Raw genomic sequence first — 16,971 nt, 5'->3', positions numbered from 1 at the left:
AAAATTCAAGGGGTCTTAATACTTTTCGAATGCACTGTGTATGTATATATATATAGGCACACAGCCATATATGTATGTATACTGTATATATATGTATATATATATGTACAGTACCAGTCAAAAGTTTGGACACAGCAACTCATTATAGGGTTTTTCTTTATTTGTACTATTTTCTACATTGTATAATAATAGTGAAGACATCAAAACTATGAAATAACACATATGGAATCATGTAGTAACCAAAAAAGTGTTAAACAAATCAAAATATATTTTACACATGAGATTCTTCAAAGTTGCCACCCTTTGCCTTAATGACAGCTTTGCACACTCTTGACATTCTCTCAACCAGCTTCACCTGGAATGCTTTTCCAACAGTCTTGAAGGAGTTCTCACATATCCTGAGCACTTGTTGCCTGCTTTTCCTTCACTCTGCGACCCAACTCATAGCCCTCTTTATACTTCTATTGGTCCATTTTTAAGCTAGGACTCCGGTAAACAGATGGGTGGTACGGAGACTACAGTACAGTATGTGGCGGTAATGCACCATAACATTGAATGCCAACTGTCAATAAACCTCACAGAAGAGGCGGAGGCGACAACGGTAGCCAGCTAGCTAGGACCACGGGTAGACCGTGTCCTTCTAACGACGGTAAGGGCAGGCATTCGGCAGGAATTAGAGGACACAGGGTGCTAGTTAGTTAGTTAGCTAGCTAGGACTCTGGTTCACAGGAGGCAGGATTGGTATTTAGCTAACGATAGCTAGGACACCGGTAGACGGTGTCCTTTGCCCCTGCTTGTTGGGCACTGTTTTCCTGCAGTTCTGTTAACAACAGCGAGGGCAGGTGTTCAGCAAGCAGGAGCGAAGGACACTGTGTGCTAGTTAGCTAGCAGGCAGGATTGGTAGCTAGCTAGCACACCGATAGACAGTGTACCCTGAAAAACTCAGATAATACTTTTGTTACACTTTTGACCAACATTTTAATCTCATAGACAATCAGTGGAAATCCAGAATATCAAAAGTGTCGCACAAGCATAAAGATTGCATGCTCGAGGGGGGGTGTTCATGCAGGAACCAGTGGGATGCTCGAGGGGGAGGACGTTCATGTAGGAACCAATGGGATGCTCAAGAGGGGAGATTGTAGGAAGATGCAGGAACGGCCACATGCAATCACAAATTGATTAAAGTTGGACAATTCCATAAAATTCTTGAAAAACGAATAGGTTGCTAGACAGAGTAGGATATTAAAAACAGCTGCTAGTTTGTCAGGAAAAATATGAAATTCTATGGGAGCTTGTGTGACACACACACACACACAGTGGACAGAGGCTGAGAGCACTGTGAGTTTAGGATATGTGAACTGGCTCATTGACACTGAAGAGAGGTAAGTATTCTGTTTTTCCTCTACAAGTTATTCCCTGATTTCTCTGGAATGTGATTTAGCATATGCAGATGATGGCTAAGAAATTGTATTATTGTCTGCTGTCAACAACAGAACGTCAGTGGTGACTGATAACATAGTGTAAGTACTTATTAACAGGAGTTATCCAGCTGTTTTGTGAGTGGTCATGATTGACGGATGCTTTTGGAAATTTTGCTGATGGTCTTGACCACAGATAGATAGCCTGCTGTAGTTGTTATGTGCTGGCATTAGGCCTGTAGGCACTAACCTGTAGGGGTTAGCCGAGACACTTTTGCAACAATAACGTTTTACAACCTGTTCTCTAAAGATGACCGGAAGAATGGTCACTGATTTGGTTGATACATGCATTATGATTGGGATGTTAAAATTGATTGATATTAATGGAATAAGGTCTTGCAGAAAAAAGCAATTGATGACATTTCATGAATAAATTCCTTCAACATTAATTTCTTCAATCTGTGCTATTCAGAGCAACCCAGAGCTCCGAATCCCAGTGCAGCACAATGCAGCTATGTGTTAACAAGGAGAGCATTGACCACACTCACATTAACAATCAGCCCTCTATTCCTCAGGGCCAGAGCATATAGCCCGTGCCTCTTCTAGGCTGGCTCTGGACAGTCCCTCCTCTCATATAGTGAAGCCTTAGCTCAGCTAAACCAGGCAACGAGTTTTGCTCGTGTTAGGGCTGAACAAGGGTGCCTAGTACTACCACACATGCTTACACATTTCTCTCTCCCTAWTTCTCAGTTTTACATTTTCAAGCCAGTCTGGTCATACATTCTCCCATAGCTGCCATTGAACATACCAACCATCACCTCTGTCCAACACACTCTATTTCTCAGGTGGAGTTGCTGTGCTTCCCCCCAACCAGCAGTGACACTCTCTCCGCCATGGCCTCCTGTATCACTGCCCACAAGGGCTGGTTTGGTGAGAGGGGGGTTCACCAGGGGGTTGGGCTGGACATCCTCTTCAGTGGCAGGGACTTTGACACACCAGATCTGTACTCCCCAAATGACACTAAACAACCTCAGGAGGCCAAGTCACACTATGCCTGTCCCAGGGCCCCGCAGAGGTCCCTGCATGGCTGGGGCACATACAGCCCCCCTCCACAGAGATTCAGCCCCATCACTGAGAGCAGAGGGGGGGCATCCTCTTCTGCCAGGCCTGTCTCCCTCAACCAGTGCCAGGGCTACCACGCCCACACCCTGCCCCTGCCCCGCAGAGCCCTAGCTGTCTTCAGACCCAGGTGAGTAACAGACAGGGGGAGTAAGGGAGTGAGGGAGGGACACCCTGGTGGGTAAGACACCTGGCGGGAGTGAGAGACAGGAAGTTGGGCAAAAAGGGAGGGAGGAAAGGGACACACAGGTGAGAGACAGGCATAGTGAGACAGAGACCATAGTGGAGGGACCCTGGTATAGATTGATGTGTGTAATGATTCCCACATGGGGGGACCATCACCATCGTGTGACACATAACTGTTACATACAACCACACTGGGTGGGGCATCGGGTTAGCAATAAATGATTGGATTAATGCTTGGATAAGTCTCAATAATGTTGACATTTCTCTATCCGTCCCATGTGTGAGTTTGCACATCTGCACTGTGTGTGCATTTCTTTGGTGTGTTTCTTTGTACTGCTGTGTGTGTCTATGTTTGTGCTGTACCGGTGGTTCTGATATGTGTGTGTTTGTTTTGCCTGCAGTGTCTACAGCAGCCCTCAGGGATATAAGACTACCACAGTGGACAAACCTCGCATGCTTAGAGCCACTATCAGATCCCGCCCCTCGGACCCTACCCAGTCTGGCCGACAGCAGAGCCAGCACCAGAGCCAGGACCCGCACCAGAGTCAGCCTTTCCAGCACCAGCAGCAGCCCAGACCAAACCAGCAGCAGCACCAGCCAAGCCTAAGCCCCAAGCTTCTCTACCAACCAAGCCTTCGTCCCAAGCCGGTCTACCAGCCAAGCCTCAGTCCCACTCTTCCTGTCTATAGGAGACTCACAACCTGGCAGCACAAGGACAACACCAACACAGACGGCAACACCATCAAGACCAACAACAGCTCTCACAGTAACAGTATCAAGAGGTGAGTTTGAGCTTAAGAGAGAGAGAGAGKGAGAACGTTATTCTATATTATTTCAGTTATTATTATTTCAGTTATTGCAGTTCTATAGTGCATGTATCAAGTACTTACTTTATTCATGTGTAATTCATTGATTTGTAATTTGATTCTAGTTCTATAATGTTTAGAGAAAAGGCTATGTGATCTGAGTTGACAAAGGAAGGTTCCAAGAAAATGTATATTGAGTTGATCCAAACAGGATTTGCAGCGTGTTGAGATAGATTATTAATTACTGAGTAATTGTGCGGTACCACTCTGTAATCAGAGAGGTGGACATGACGTCCCAGAACGTGTTTGGTCAGCCACGTGTCCTGGCCTCGCTGCGGGGACCTCCCTCTCCGCGACAGACCCGCAAGACAACAAATCTAGAGGAGGAACTGAGGAGGCTCATCATAATGGACAACACATCAGAGGACTCAGGGAGGGATGCAGTGAGTTAAGACCACAACACACATCATAGAGGCACAGGTGTTGAATATTGTTCTAACGCGAACCTTACAAATGTGATTTTCCTGTGTTTTATATATATTTCCACACTATGAAGTTGGAATAATACTGTGAAATTGTGAAAATGATGATAATGCCCTTTTAGTGTAAGAGCTGTTTGAAAAAAACGCTTGAAAAGACCGCTTGAAATTGACATTTCAGCCTGTCTTGTGGGACGGAGTTTTGGCCTGCCTGGTGACATCATAAGTGACCAATAAGAAAGAGAGTTCCAAACCTCTCTGTCAATAACAGGTCGTTTTCAGTTTTTCCATTCCCACTCAGACCAGTCCCAGACAGTCCTACCAAAATTCTTGCTTGAGAAATTGCTCTTTGCTAAGAAGCTATTTTCATTTTATTTTGACAATTTTAATTGAAAACAATCACAGTAAGGTACTTAATTGTTACCCAGAAATTATTTGATATTAAGATAAAACAGCTGCATTGAACCTTTAAAGTTCAAAATTATGTCCATGTACACATTTAACTGACCACAGCTCATTTGGCTTCTGTCCCCTAGTACTGCCGTCATAGCCTCTCTACAGAGATCAGTCTAGGCAGTGGTCCCATGGACTACAGTCTGGCCTGTTCCCCAGTGTCTGACTGCTCAGAGTTGGCAGGGCTGGAGGACCTGTCTGCCTCTGAGCTGTCCCTGACAGAGGGCTGGGACTCTGGGCACATCCCCCTACCGGACCCTGCAGGGAGCCTGAAGTGGAGCAACCTGGTCAACACTGCCAAGGCCTATGAGGGTAGGAGAGTATGTGTGCAAGAAGCATGTCCATGTGCCTGAACTTGCCTATGAATGCTTGTGAGATGCATGGCATTTAAGTATAAATGAGAATATGCAGGGATTTTTGTGATTATCAGTGTATGGTGCATTTATTTTTCATGTTTGTAGCACAGAGGACAGTGGAGCCCATTCCCCCCAGTAAGCCCATGAAGCATGGATCAAAGGGTGGACCCACGGCTTGCCCACCCAATTACTACCCTCCTCAGGACTACAATTTCCAGCCTGCAATAAGAAGGTACTGTACACACATTCTCTCCCCCTATGGTTCCATTCCCTTTACTGTGTGGACATACACACATAATGGCTCTACTCTGACTTAATGAAACTGTGGGTCCAGTAAGATCTGGCTATTCATTCTCAAAGGCACATGGGAATAGTATGGAGTGTGCCATTATGGAGTTGTACATTTTAATTCACCTTCAGCACATAATTTTTTTCCCTCATGAAGCTTGTGTTGAAGTTATTCTGTATTAACAAGATGTTCTCTAAAGTGAAGTGCCCAGTGATCTGTCTGATAGACTTCACGACCTGGAGGTGCTGCTGAGACACTTGGAGAGCAACCTGGAGAAGGTGAGACATTTCTACCTCAGATACACAACCCCCATCTGTCATCATTAAATCCATGTGTTGACCACCTCAGCATCTCTTTTTAAATAACCCCAATGACCTCTCTCTCTCTTTGTCTCTCTCTGTGATGGTCAGGAGAAGCAGGACAGGATAGCCCTGATGGGGGAAGTGACGATTCTGAGGGAGACCAACCAGCGCCTGTGGGAGGAGTCTCTTTCATCCAATGAAAAGCTCTGTAAACTCAGCCTGTTGTTCAACGTGGCCCCAGGAATGGTGCCTAGAGAGAGAGAATGACCAACAACACTAAGATGAGAGAGGGATAACTTGAACAGAGGGGTGGAGGACTGTCTGCAAAATGTGATCAGAGAACAAGGATATATAAACTCAGCAAAAAAAGAAACGTCCTCTTACTGTCAACTGTGTTTATTTTCAGCAAAATTAACATGTGTAAATATTTGTATGAACATAACACGATTCAACAACTGAGACATAAACTGAACAAGTTCCACAYACATGTGACTAACAGAAATTGAATAATGTGTCCTTGAACAAAGGGGGGGTCAAAATCAAAAGTAAGTCAGTATCTGGTGTGGCCACCAGCTGCATTAAGTACTGCAGTGCATCTCCTCCTCATGGACTGCACCAGATTTGCCAGTTCTTGTTGTGAGATGTTACCACACTCTTCCACCAAGGCACCTGCAAGTTCCCGGACATTTCTGAGGGTAATGACCCTAGCCCTCACCCTCCAATCCAACAGGTCCCAGACGTGCTCAATGGGATTGAGATCCGTGCTCGTCGCTGGCCATGGCAGAACACTGACATTCCTGTCTTGCAGGAAATCACGCATTGTCATGCTGGAGGGTCATGTCAGGGTGAGCCTGCAGGAAGGGTACCACATGAGGGAGGAGGATGTTTTCCCTGTAACGCACAGCGTTGAGATTGCCTGCAATGACAAAATCTCTGTCCGATGACGCTGTGACACACCGCCCCCAGACCATGACGGACCCTCCAACTCCAAATCGATCCCTCTCCAGAGTACCGGCTTCGGTGTAAAGCTCATTCCTTCGACGATAAATGTGAATCCGACCATCAACCCTGGTGAGACAAACCGCGACTCGTCAGTGAAGAGCACTTTTTGCCAGTCCTGTCTGGTCCAGCGATGGTGGGTTTGTGCCAATAGGCGATATTGTTGCTGGTGATGTCTGGTGAGGACCTGCCTTACAACAGGCCTACAAGCCCTCAGTCCAGCCTCTCTCAGCCTATTGCGGACAGTCTGAGCACTGATGGAGGGATTGTGCATTCATGGTGTAACTCAGGCAGTTGTTGTTGCCATCCTGTACCTGTCCCACAGGTGTGAGGTTCGGATATACCGATCCTGTGCAGGTGTTTTTACACGTGGTCTGCCACTGCGAGGATGATCAGCTGTCCGTCCTATCTCCCTGTAGCGCTGTCTTAGGCGTCTCACAGTACGGACATTGCAATTTATTGCCCTGGCCACATCTGCAGTCATGCCTCCTTGCAGCATGCCTAAGGCACGTTCACGCAGATGAGCAGGGATCCTGGGCATCTTTCTTTTGGTGTTTTTCAGAGAAAGGCCTCTTTAGTGTCCTACGTTTTCATAACTGTGACCTTAATTGGCTACCGTCTGTAAGCTGTTAGTGTCTTAACGACCGTTCCACAGGTGCATGTTCATTAATTGTTTATGGTTCATTGAACAAGCTTGGGAAACAGTGTTTAAACCCTCTACAATGAAGATCTGTGAAGGTATTTGAATTTTTTGAATTATCTTTGAAAGACAGGGTCCTGAAAAAGAGCTGTTTCTTTTTTTGCTGAGTTTATATACAAATATATATATACAGTACCAGTCAAAAGTTTGGACACACCTACTCTTTTCAGGGTTTTTCTTTATTTTTACTATTTTCTACATCGTAGAATAATAGTGAAGACATCAGAACTATGAATAACACATATGGAATAATGTAGTAACCAAAAAAGTGTTAAACTAATCAAAATATATTTTATACTTGAGAATCTTCAAAGTAGCCACCCTTTGCCTTGATGACAGCTTTGCACACTCTTGGTATTCTCTCAACCTGCTTCACCTGGTGACAACCAAATTGAATTACCAGCACTGTGAATATAATTTTATCTGAGATGCCCAAAGTCAAGTAATAATAACTTCTCAAGGACTACTAAGTATACTTAGTTTGAGGGCACAGTGGCCTTGACTTTAGATGATGAAAAACTGAGTTATAACAATGTGATTTTTACAAATAATTAATTTTTAATAATCTAAAATACTATATTGTGGGGTATTTAAAATAAATGTTAACTCGTCTCAAATAACTCAACAAAGTAGAACTTTTATTTACAGAGCATACACTATATGACCAAAAGTATGTGGACACCCCTTCAAATGAGTGGATTCGGCTATTTCGGCCACACCCATTGCTGACAGGTGTATAAAATCGAGCACACAGCCATGCGATCTCCATAGACAAACATTGGCAGAATGGCCCCTACTGAAGATCTGTGACTTTCAACGTGGCACCGTCATAGGATGTCACCTTTCCACAAAGTCAGTTTGTAAAATTTCTGCCCTGCTAGAGTTGCCCTTGTCAACTGTAATTGCTGTTTTTGTGAAGTTGAAATGTCTTGGCACAACGACTCAGCTGCGAAGTAGTAGGCCACACAAGCTCACAGAATGGGATCGCTGAGTGCTGAAGCGCGTAAAAATCGTCTCTCCTCGGGTGGTTTGTTGAGATCAGTGTGGAAGAACTTGACTGGCCTGCGCAGAGCCCTGACCTCAACCCCATCGAACACCTTTGGGATGAATTGGAACACTGACTGCGAGCCAGGCCTAATCGCCCAACATCAGTGCCTGACCTCACTAATGCTCTAGTGGCTGAATGGAAGCAAGTCCCTGCAGCAATATTCCAACATCTAGAGGAAAGCCTTCCCAGAAGACTGGAGGTTGTTATAGCAGCAAAGGGGGACCAACTCCATATTCATTCCCATGATTTTGGAATTAGATATTTGACGAACAGGTGTCCACAGACTTTTGGTCATATAGTGTATTCACATCAGTAAAGAAAAACATTCAAATGCTTAATGAATTGTCCTTTCTCCGCTCATAATTACTTTAACTATATTGTCGGCTGTTTGCAGGTGGGGGACTGCAAAGTGATACTAGAATAGCTAACATGTTATTTTCATTCATTCTAGTACAAATGTATGTCCTGGTAATATTACATTTAAAGTGAAATCCTGCATCTTGATTGTAAATTCCTATATAAAGAAAATGCTCTTGGCCCAAATCAAAGCCAGTTACTAGAATAGGTAACATTACCACATACTTTGTCCATGTAGAGTATAAACATATTTTGACACCATGCATAGAAACACTTCAGCAAACTTCAATTCTCAATTTGAATAACTAAATACAACAGTAAGACTTCAGTTCTTACCTGCCTGGTAAAAAATTACTTTACACAATGTGTAATATAGAAACACAGACATTACACATATATTCATACATTCAATGTGTATAAATAGGTAATAAATACATCTCAGTCCATGGTGCAAGTGATTGTTTTGTGCTACATACTGTCTAGTCTGGAATTTATTTGGTCCTTTGCATTATGATCATAAATACAGAGTGATGAAATAAATGTCAGAATGACATGACTAGTAAAACACTGCCTTGGCATTATAACCCATGGGAAGACCTCACTTTATGTAAATAGAAAACTCCCAAGTAAAAATGTAATCAATGATATCTGTAAAATCAAGTTTGAACATTTTGTATAAATACATTTCAACTTGAAGTAGAAAACAATAAGTAACAGTTAAAATGTGGTGTGCAAGACAGAGATGAAGTGTCTGCATTTGAGAATATAATTGAATCTCCAACGAACTCCATAATTAACTCATACAGTAAGACTCTTAAATAAACAGTGTTTATTTGAATATGGACACAGATATAAATATGGACATCCAATGCTAGATGCATATGGTCAGTGTCAGGAGGTAGCTTCTCTAGGAGCCTCCTCTGGCTGCAYCACGTGGAGGGGGCTGGGTACAGTCCTCTTCCTCGCTGTCTCCCTCTCCCTCCACCAGCTCACTCCTCACGTTACGGTTCTGCTGGCGGCTGAAGCGACGAGCCTTCAGACTGAGAGAGATAAAGCGAACACACATTCCTCTAAAGAAACTGATGAAGCACATCCTCTCATTACCAAACTACAATATCAGAGTACAGAGACTAACACAGTCAGAGGGATACTGACCAATAGACACGTCTCTCCTGCTTGAGCATGACGTGCCACAGGCTGGCCAGCTCCTTGGTGACCACAGTAGACGGAGTGCGAGGGTGAGTGCTGTTCAGAGACATGGCAGCCATCTTAGTTATAGACCACAAGAGTAGAGAACATCCAGCTGAAACACAGGGTTATGGGGTAAAGGAGTTACTCATCAGAGGTAGGTCTTCCTGTTGATGCGGCAGAACATGATAAAGCCATTGACACACTTCTTTTAGAGGTGGAGGGACTTGAGGGTGAAACCTGGTGGAGGCGTTGCAACTGCGCCGGCGTCCTGTGCTGCTGGTCTTCGACTTCAGAGGGACTAGTTGTTGCTTGGGGGTCCAGGTGTCCCCTCCTCCCCCGGGGAGGACTGCCACCCTCCTTCATGCCTCACCACAGCTTCACCCTCCGACAGCTAGGGGAACAGTGGCTTTATATTTGACTTGAACATACTCATGTACCTAACATCATTTAAAATCAAATTTTATTAGTCACATGCTCTAAAACAACACAGGTGTAGTAGACCTTACAGTGAAATGCTTACTTACGAGCCCCTAACCAACAATGCAGTTTTAAAAAATACGGATAAGAATAAGAAATAAAAGTAACAAGTAATTAAAGAGCAGCAGAAAGATAACAGTAGCGAGACTAATTACAGGGAGGTACCGGTACAAAGTCAATGTGCGGGGCACTGGTTAGTTGAGGTAATATGTACATGTAGGTAGAGTTATTAAAGTGACTATGCATAGATATAACAACAAGAGAGTAAGCGCGTTAAAGGGGGGGTCAAAGTAACAAATCAAGTTTATTTTATATAGCCCTTCGTACATCAGCTAATATCTCGAAGTGCTGTACAGACACCCAGCCTAAAACCCAAACAGCAAGCAATGCAGGTGTAGAAGCACGGTGGCTAGGAAAAACTCCCCAGAAAGCCAAAACCTAGGAAGAAACCTAGAGAGAACCAGGCTATGAGGGGTGGCCAGTCCTCTTCTGGCTGTGCTGGTGGAGATTATAACAAACTATGCCAAGATGTTCATAAGTGACAAGCATGGTCAAATAATAATCATGAATAATTTTCAGTTGGCTTTTCATAGCCGATCATCAAGAGTTGAAAATAGCAGGTCCGGGACAGGTGGCGGTTCCATAACCGCAGGCGAACAGCTGAAACTGGAATAGCAGCAAGGCCAGGTGGACTGGGGACAGCAAGAGCCATCACCCGGCAGCCCCGACGCACGGTCCCAGGGCTCAGGTCCTCCGAGAGAGAGAAAGAGAGAGAGAAGGAGAGAATTAGAGAGAGCCAAGATTTTCAAAATGTTCATAAATGACAAGCATGGTCAAATAATAATCAGGAATAAAAGTCAGTTGGCTTTTCATAGCCGATCATTAAAGATTGAACAGGTAGGGGTCCATAACAGCAGGCAGAACAGTTGAAACTGGAACAGCAGAAGGCCAGGTGGACTGGGGACAGCAAGGAGCCCTCATGCCCGGTTGGCCGTGACGTATGGTCCTAGGGCTCAGGTTCTCCGGAGAGAGAAAGAGAGAGAGAGAGAATAGAGAGAGCATACTTAAATTCACACAGGACACTGGATAAGATAGGAGAAGTACTCCAGGTATAACCAACTGACCCTAGCCCCCGACACATAAACTACTGCAGCATAAATACTGGAGGCTGAGACAGGAGGGTCAGGAACACTGTGGCCCATCCGATTGAACCCCGGACGGGCAAACAGGAAGGATATACCCACCCACTCTGCCAAAGCACAGCCCCACACACTAGAGGGATATCTTCAACCACCAACTTACAATCTGAACAAGCCGAGTATACCCACAAAGATCTCTACCACAGCACAAACCAAGGGGCGCCAACCCAGACAGGAAATTAAGTCAGTAACTCAACCCACTCAAGTGACGCACCCCTCTAGGACGGCATGAAAGAGCACCAGTAAGCCAGTGACTCAGCCCTGTAATAGGGTTAGGGCAGAGAATCCCAGTGGAGAGAGGGGAACCGCCAGCAGAGACAGCAAGGCGGTTCGTTGCTCCAGAGCCTTTCCGTTCACCTTCACACTCCTGGCCAGACTACACCTAATCATATGACTACTGAAGAGATAAGTCTTCAGTAAAGACTTAAAGGTTGAGCCGAGTCTGCGTCCTCTCACATGGGTAGGCAGACTATTCCATAAAAATGGAGCTATAGGGAGAAAGCCCTGCCTCCCGCTGTTTGCTTAGAAATTCTAGGGACAATAGGAGCCTGCGTCTTGTGACCGTAGCGTACATGTTAGTATGGACGGCAGGACCAACTCGAAAGATAGGTAGGAGCAAGCCATGTAACGCTTTATAGGTAACAGTAAAACCTTGAAATCAGCCTTGCCTTAACAGGACGCCAGTGTAGGGACTAGCACTGGAGTAATATTACTAATTTCTTGGTTCTAGTCAAGATTCTAGCAGCCGTATTTAGCACTAACTGAAGTTTATTAGTGCTTTATCCGGGTAGCCGGAAAGTAGAGCATTGCAGTAGTCTAACCTAGAAGTAACAAATGCATGGATAATTTTTCTGCATCAATTTTGGACAGAAAATTTCTGATTTTTGCAATGTTACGTAGATGAAAAAAGCTGTCCTTGAAACACTTGATATCATCGTCAAAGAAGAGATCAGGTCAAGAGTAAGCCGAGGTCCTTCACAGTTTTATTTGAGACGACTTTACAACCATCAAGATTAATTGTCAGATTTAACAGAAGATCTTTTGTTTCTTGGGACCTAGAACAAGCATCTCTGTTTTGTCCGAGTTTAAATAGAAAGTTTGCAGCCATCCACTTCCTTATGTCTGAAACACAGGCTTCTACGAGGGCAATTTTGAGGCTTCACCATGGTTCATTGAAATGTACAGCTGTGTGTCTCCGCATAGCAGTGAAAGTTAACATTATGTTTTCGAATAACATCCCAAGAGGTAAAATATATAGTGAAAACAATAGTTGTCCTAAAACGGAACCTGAGGACACCGAAATGTACAGTTGATTTTCAGAGACAAACCTTACAGAACAAACTGATATCTTTCCGAACAGGAAGAGATCTAAAACCAGCCAGAACTTGTCGTGTAGACCAATTTGGGTTTCATCTCTCCAAAAGAAGTGGTATCGATGTGTCAAGCAGCACTAAGGTCTAGTAGCACGAGGACAGATGCAGAGCCTTGGTGGCGCCACACCAAACTTCCAGTTGGTGTGCGCCATTTCGCGTTCCATTTTCTGGAAGCTTGCTTCAAAGCTCGGGTATTTTCTGTATACCAGGAGCTAGTTTCTTATGACAAATGTTTTTCGTTTTAGGGTGCAACTGCATCTAGGTATTGCGCAAGTTAAATTAGTTCCTCAGTTAGGTGGTTAACTGATTTTTTCCTCTGACGTCCTTGGGTAGGCAGAAGAGTCTGAAGGCTCAAGAATTTTTGTGTTGTCTGAGAATTTATAGCACGACTTTTGATGCTCCTGTTGGTGTCTGAGCAGATATTGTTGCCATTGCAAACGTAAAAAATGGTGTTCCGACAGTCCAGGATTATGAGGAAAAACATTAAGATCTACAACATTTATTCCATGGACAAAACTAATCCAGAGTATACTGTGCAGTGAGTAGGTCCAGAGACATGTTGACAAAAACCCACTGAGTCGATGATGGTGCCGAAAGACTTTTGGAGTGGTCTGTGGACTTCTCCATATGAATATTAAAATCACCAAAAAATTAGAATATGATCTGCTATGACTACAAGTCTGATAGGATTCAGGGAACTCAGAGGAACGCGATATGCCCAGGAGCCTATAAACAGTGGCTATAAAATGATTGAGTAGCTGCATAGATTTCATGACTAGAAGCTCAAAAGACGAAAACGTCATTTTTTTTTTTTGTAAATTGAAATTGCTATCGTAAATGTTAGCAACACCTCCGCCTTTGCGGATGCACGGGGGATATGGTCACTATTAACCAGGAGGTGAGCCTCATTTACACAGTAAATTCATCAGGCTTAAGCCATGTTCAGTCAGCCAATCACATCAGATTATGATCAGTGATTAGTTCATTGACTATAAACTGCCTTTGAAGTAGGGATCTAACATTAAGTAACCCTATTTGAGATGTGAAGTATCACATCTCTTTCAATAATGGCAGAATGGAGGAGTCTTTATCCTAATGAGATTGCTAAGGCGAAACCGCCATGTTTATAGTTTGCCCAACCTAGTCGAGGCCACAGACACAGTCTCAAGATGGGATGCTGAGCTACTACACTGACTGTGATATTGAAGACTCCACTAAGCTGGCAGTGGCTAACAGCCTCTGCCTGCCTGCAGCCCTATTTCATTGTGGAGCTAGTGGAGTTAAGCCCTATCTATGTTTGTAATAAGATGAGAGCACCTCCAGCTAGGATGATCCGTCACTCCTCAGCAGGTCAGCCTGTCCTGTGTGTAGTCCCAGAAAGAGGCCAATTATCTACAAATTCTATCTTTTGGAGGGCAGGAAAAACAGTTTTTCAACCAGCGATTGAGTTGTAGACTCTGCTGTAGAGCTCGTCACTCCCCCTAACTGGGAGAGGCCAGAGACAATTACTCGACCGACACACTCTTCTAGCTGATTACAGGCTGACTACTGTTCCGCTTGTGACCTCTGACTGTTTCATCCTAACATCGTTGGTGCCGACGTGGATAACAATATCTCTATACTCTCTACACTCGCCAGTTTTAGCTTTAGCCAGCACCATCTTCAGATTAGCCTTAACGTCGGTAGCCCCGCCCCCTGGTAAACAGTGTATGATCGCTGGGTGATTCGTTTTAAGTCTAATACTGCGGGTAATGGAGTCGCCAATGACTAGGGTTTTCAATTTGTCAGAGCTAATGGTGGGAGCCTTCGGCGTCTCAGACCCCGTAACGGGAGGAGTAGAGACAAGAGAAGACTCGGCCTCAGACTCCGACTGGGGAAAACCGGTTGGAAGTTTCTGTCGGCTGAATGAGCGACACCGGTTGAGCATTCCAACAGCATTTCCCTCCAGAAGCCATGAGAAAATTGTCCGGCTGCGGGGACAGTGCGGGGGGATTTATACTAACGTTACTATCTGTACTTACTGGTGGCACAGACGCTGTTTCACCCTTTCCTACACTGAAATTACCCTTGCCTAACGATTGCGTCTGAAGCTGGGCTTGCAGCACAGATATCCTCGCCGTTAGGCGATCATTCTCCTGTATATTATGAGAACAGCGAATGCAGTTYGAAGACATCATGTTAAAGTTACTACTTAGCTTCGGCTGTTGAAGGTGCTGACGAACCATGTCCAGATAAAGCGTCCGGAGTGAAAAAGTTGAATGAGGGAAAAAAGTTGTGATGGAAAAACTAAAAATATAAACGTAAAGTTGTCAGCTAGCAAAGCAAAGCTAGCAAAGTAAAGTTGGCAACAAAACGCACAGCAACACGTCTGCAAATTCAAGAGGAAGTGACGTCTACCCAGTAAATAGTCTGGGTAGCCATTTGATTAGATGTGCAGAGGCTTATGGCTTGGGGATAGAAGCTGTTTAAAAGCCTCTTGGTCCTAGACTTGGCGCTCCAGTACCGCTTGCTGTGCGGTAGCAGAGAGAACAATTTATGACTAGGGTGGCTGGAGTCTTTGACAATTCTTAGGGCCTTCCCCTGACACCGCCTGGTATAGAGGTCCTGGATGTCAGGAAGCTTGGCCCCAGTGATGTAGTGGGTCGTTCACACTACCCTCTGCCTTGCCGTCGGAGGCAGAGCAGTTGCCATATCAGGCAGTGATGCAACCAGTCAGGATGATCTTGATGGTGCAGCTGTAGAACCTCTTGAGGATCTGAGGACCCATAAAACATATTTTCAGTCTCCTGAGGGGGAATTGGTTTTGTCGTGCCCTCTTCGCGACTGTCTTGGTGTGCTTGGACCATGTTAGTTTGTTGGTCATGTAGACACCACAGAACTTGAAGCTCTCAACCTGCTCCACTGCAGCCCCGTCGATGAGAATGGGGGCCTGCTCGGTCCTCTTTTTCCTGTAGTCCACAATCATCTCCTTTGTCTTGATCATGTTGAGGGATAGGTTGTTGTCCTGGCACCACACGGCCAGGTCTCTGACCTCCTCCCTATAGGCTGTCTCACTGTTGTTGGTGATCAGTGTTGTGTCAACCACTGTTGTGTCATCGGAAAACGTAATGATGGTGCCTGGCCGTGCAGTCATGAGTGAACAGGGAGCACAGGAGGGAACTGAGCATGCACCCCTGAGGGGCCCGGTGTTGAGGATCAGCGTGGCGGATGTGTTGTTACCTACCCTTACCACCTGTGGGCGGCCCGTCAAGAAGTCCAGGATCCAGTTGCAAGGGAGGTATTTAGTCCCAGGGTCCTTAGCTTATTGACGAGCTTTGAGGGCACTATGGTGTTTAGAGGATTCTAAACAGCTTCTACCCCCAAGCCATAAGACTCCTGAACATTTAATCAAATGGCAACCCAGACTATTTGCATCCCCCCTTGGGAGAAATTTCCAAATGCCTGAAGGTACCACGTTCATCTGCACAAACAATAGTACACAAGTATAAACACCATGGGACCACGCAGCTGTCATACCGCTCAGGAAGGAGACGCGTTCTGTCTCCTAGAGATGAATGTACTTTGGTGCAAAATAAATCAATTACCCAACACACGCAAAGGTCCTGTGAAAATGCTGGAGGAAACAGGTACAAAAGTATCTATGTTCACAGTAAAATGAGTCCTATATCGACATAACCTGAAGCCGCTCAGCAAGGAAGAAGCCACTGCTCCAAAACCGCATGAAAAAGACAGACTACGGTTTGCAACTACACATGGGAGCAAAGATCGTATTTTTGTAGAAATGTCCTCTGGTCTGATGAAACAATAATAACTGTTTGGCCATAATGACCATAGTTATGTTTGGAGGAAAAAGGGGGAGGCTTGCAAGCCGAAGAACACCATCCCAACCGTGAAGCACGGGGGTGGCAGCATCATGTTGTGGGGGTGCTTTGCTGCAGGATGGACTGGTGCACTTCACAAATAGATGCATCATGAGGCAGGAAAATGATGTGGATATATTGAAGCAACATCTCAAGACATCAGTCAGGAAGTTAAAGCTTGGTGGCAAATGGCTCTTCCAATGGACAACACCCCAAGCATACTTCCAAAGTTGTGGCAAAATGTTTAAGGACAACAAAGTCAAGGTATTGGAGTGGCCATCACAAAGCCCTGACCTCAATCTCATAGAGAATTTGTGGGCAGAACTGAAAAGGCGTGTGTGAGCAAGGAGGCCTACAAA

General features: G+C 44.9%; 1 protein-coding gene and 1 pseudogene across 1 annotated transcript; one reads left to right on the top strand and one right to left on the bottom strand.

The window, feature by feature from the left end:
• The first annotated feature begins 1,144 nt into the window (after positions 1–1,144).
• Positions 1,145–8,956, top strand: LOC111981718 (signal-induced proliferation-associated 1-like protein 3). Its single transcript, XM_024013121.2, has 8 exons — positions 1,145–1,382; positions 2,264–2,667; positions 3,125–3,505; positions 3,807–3,972; positions 4,545–4,773; positions 4,923–5,049; positions 5,306–5,384; positions 5,517–8,956. Exons 2-8 carry the CDS (start codon positions 2,312–2,314, stop codon positions 5,673–5,675), a joined length of 1,497 nt encoding a protein of 498 aa, XP_023868889.1. The 5' UTR covers positions 1,145–1,382; positions 2,264–2,311; the 3' UTR covers positions 5,676–8,956.
• Positions 8,957–9,408: 452 nt separating this feature from the next.
• LOC139022671 (meiosis initiator protein-like) overlaps positions 9,409–16,971 on the bottom strand; it is a 23,032-nt pseudogene continuing 15,469 nt past the window's right edge.

The sequence above is a fragment of the Salvelinus sp. IW2-2015 genome, linkage group LG20 (assembly GCF_002910315.2).
Source record: "Salvelinus sp. IW2-2015 linkage group LG20, ASM291031v2, whole genome shotgun sequence".
NCBI classification, from domain to species: domain Eukaryota; kingdom Metazoa; phylum Chordata; class Actinopteri; order Salmoniformes; family Salmonidae; genus Salvelinus; species Salvelinus sp. IW2-2015.
Note: the sequence above shows the minus strand (reverse complement) of the source record. Positions and strands in the feature narration are given on the sequence as shown.

Bases quoted from the DNA above. Each gene is read 5' to 3' on its own strand.
- LOC111981718 (XM_024013121.2), top strand. From the start codon at position 2,312: ATGGCCTCCTGTATCACTGCCCACAAGGGCTGGTTTGGTGAGAGGGGG. The intron at 2,668-3,124 runs GTGAGTAACAGA...TTTTGCCTGCAG, and splicing joins CTAGCTGTCTTCAGACCCAG to TGTCTACAGCAGCCCTCAGG. The intron at 3,973-4,544 runs GTGAGTTAAGAC...TCTGTCCCCTAG, and splicing joins AGGACTCAGGGAGGGATGCA to TACTGCCGTCATAGCCTCTC.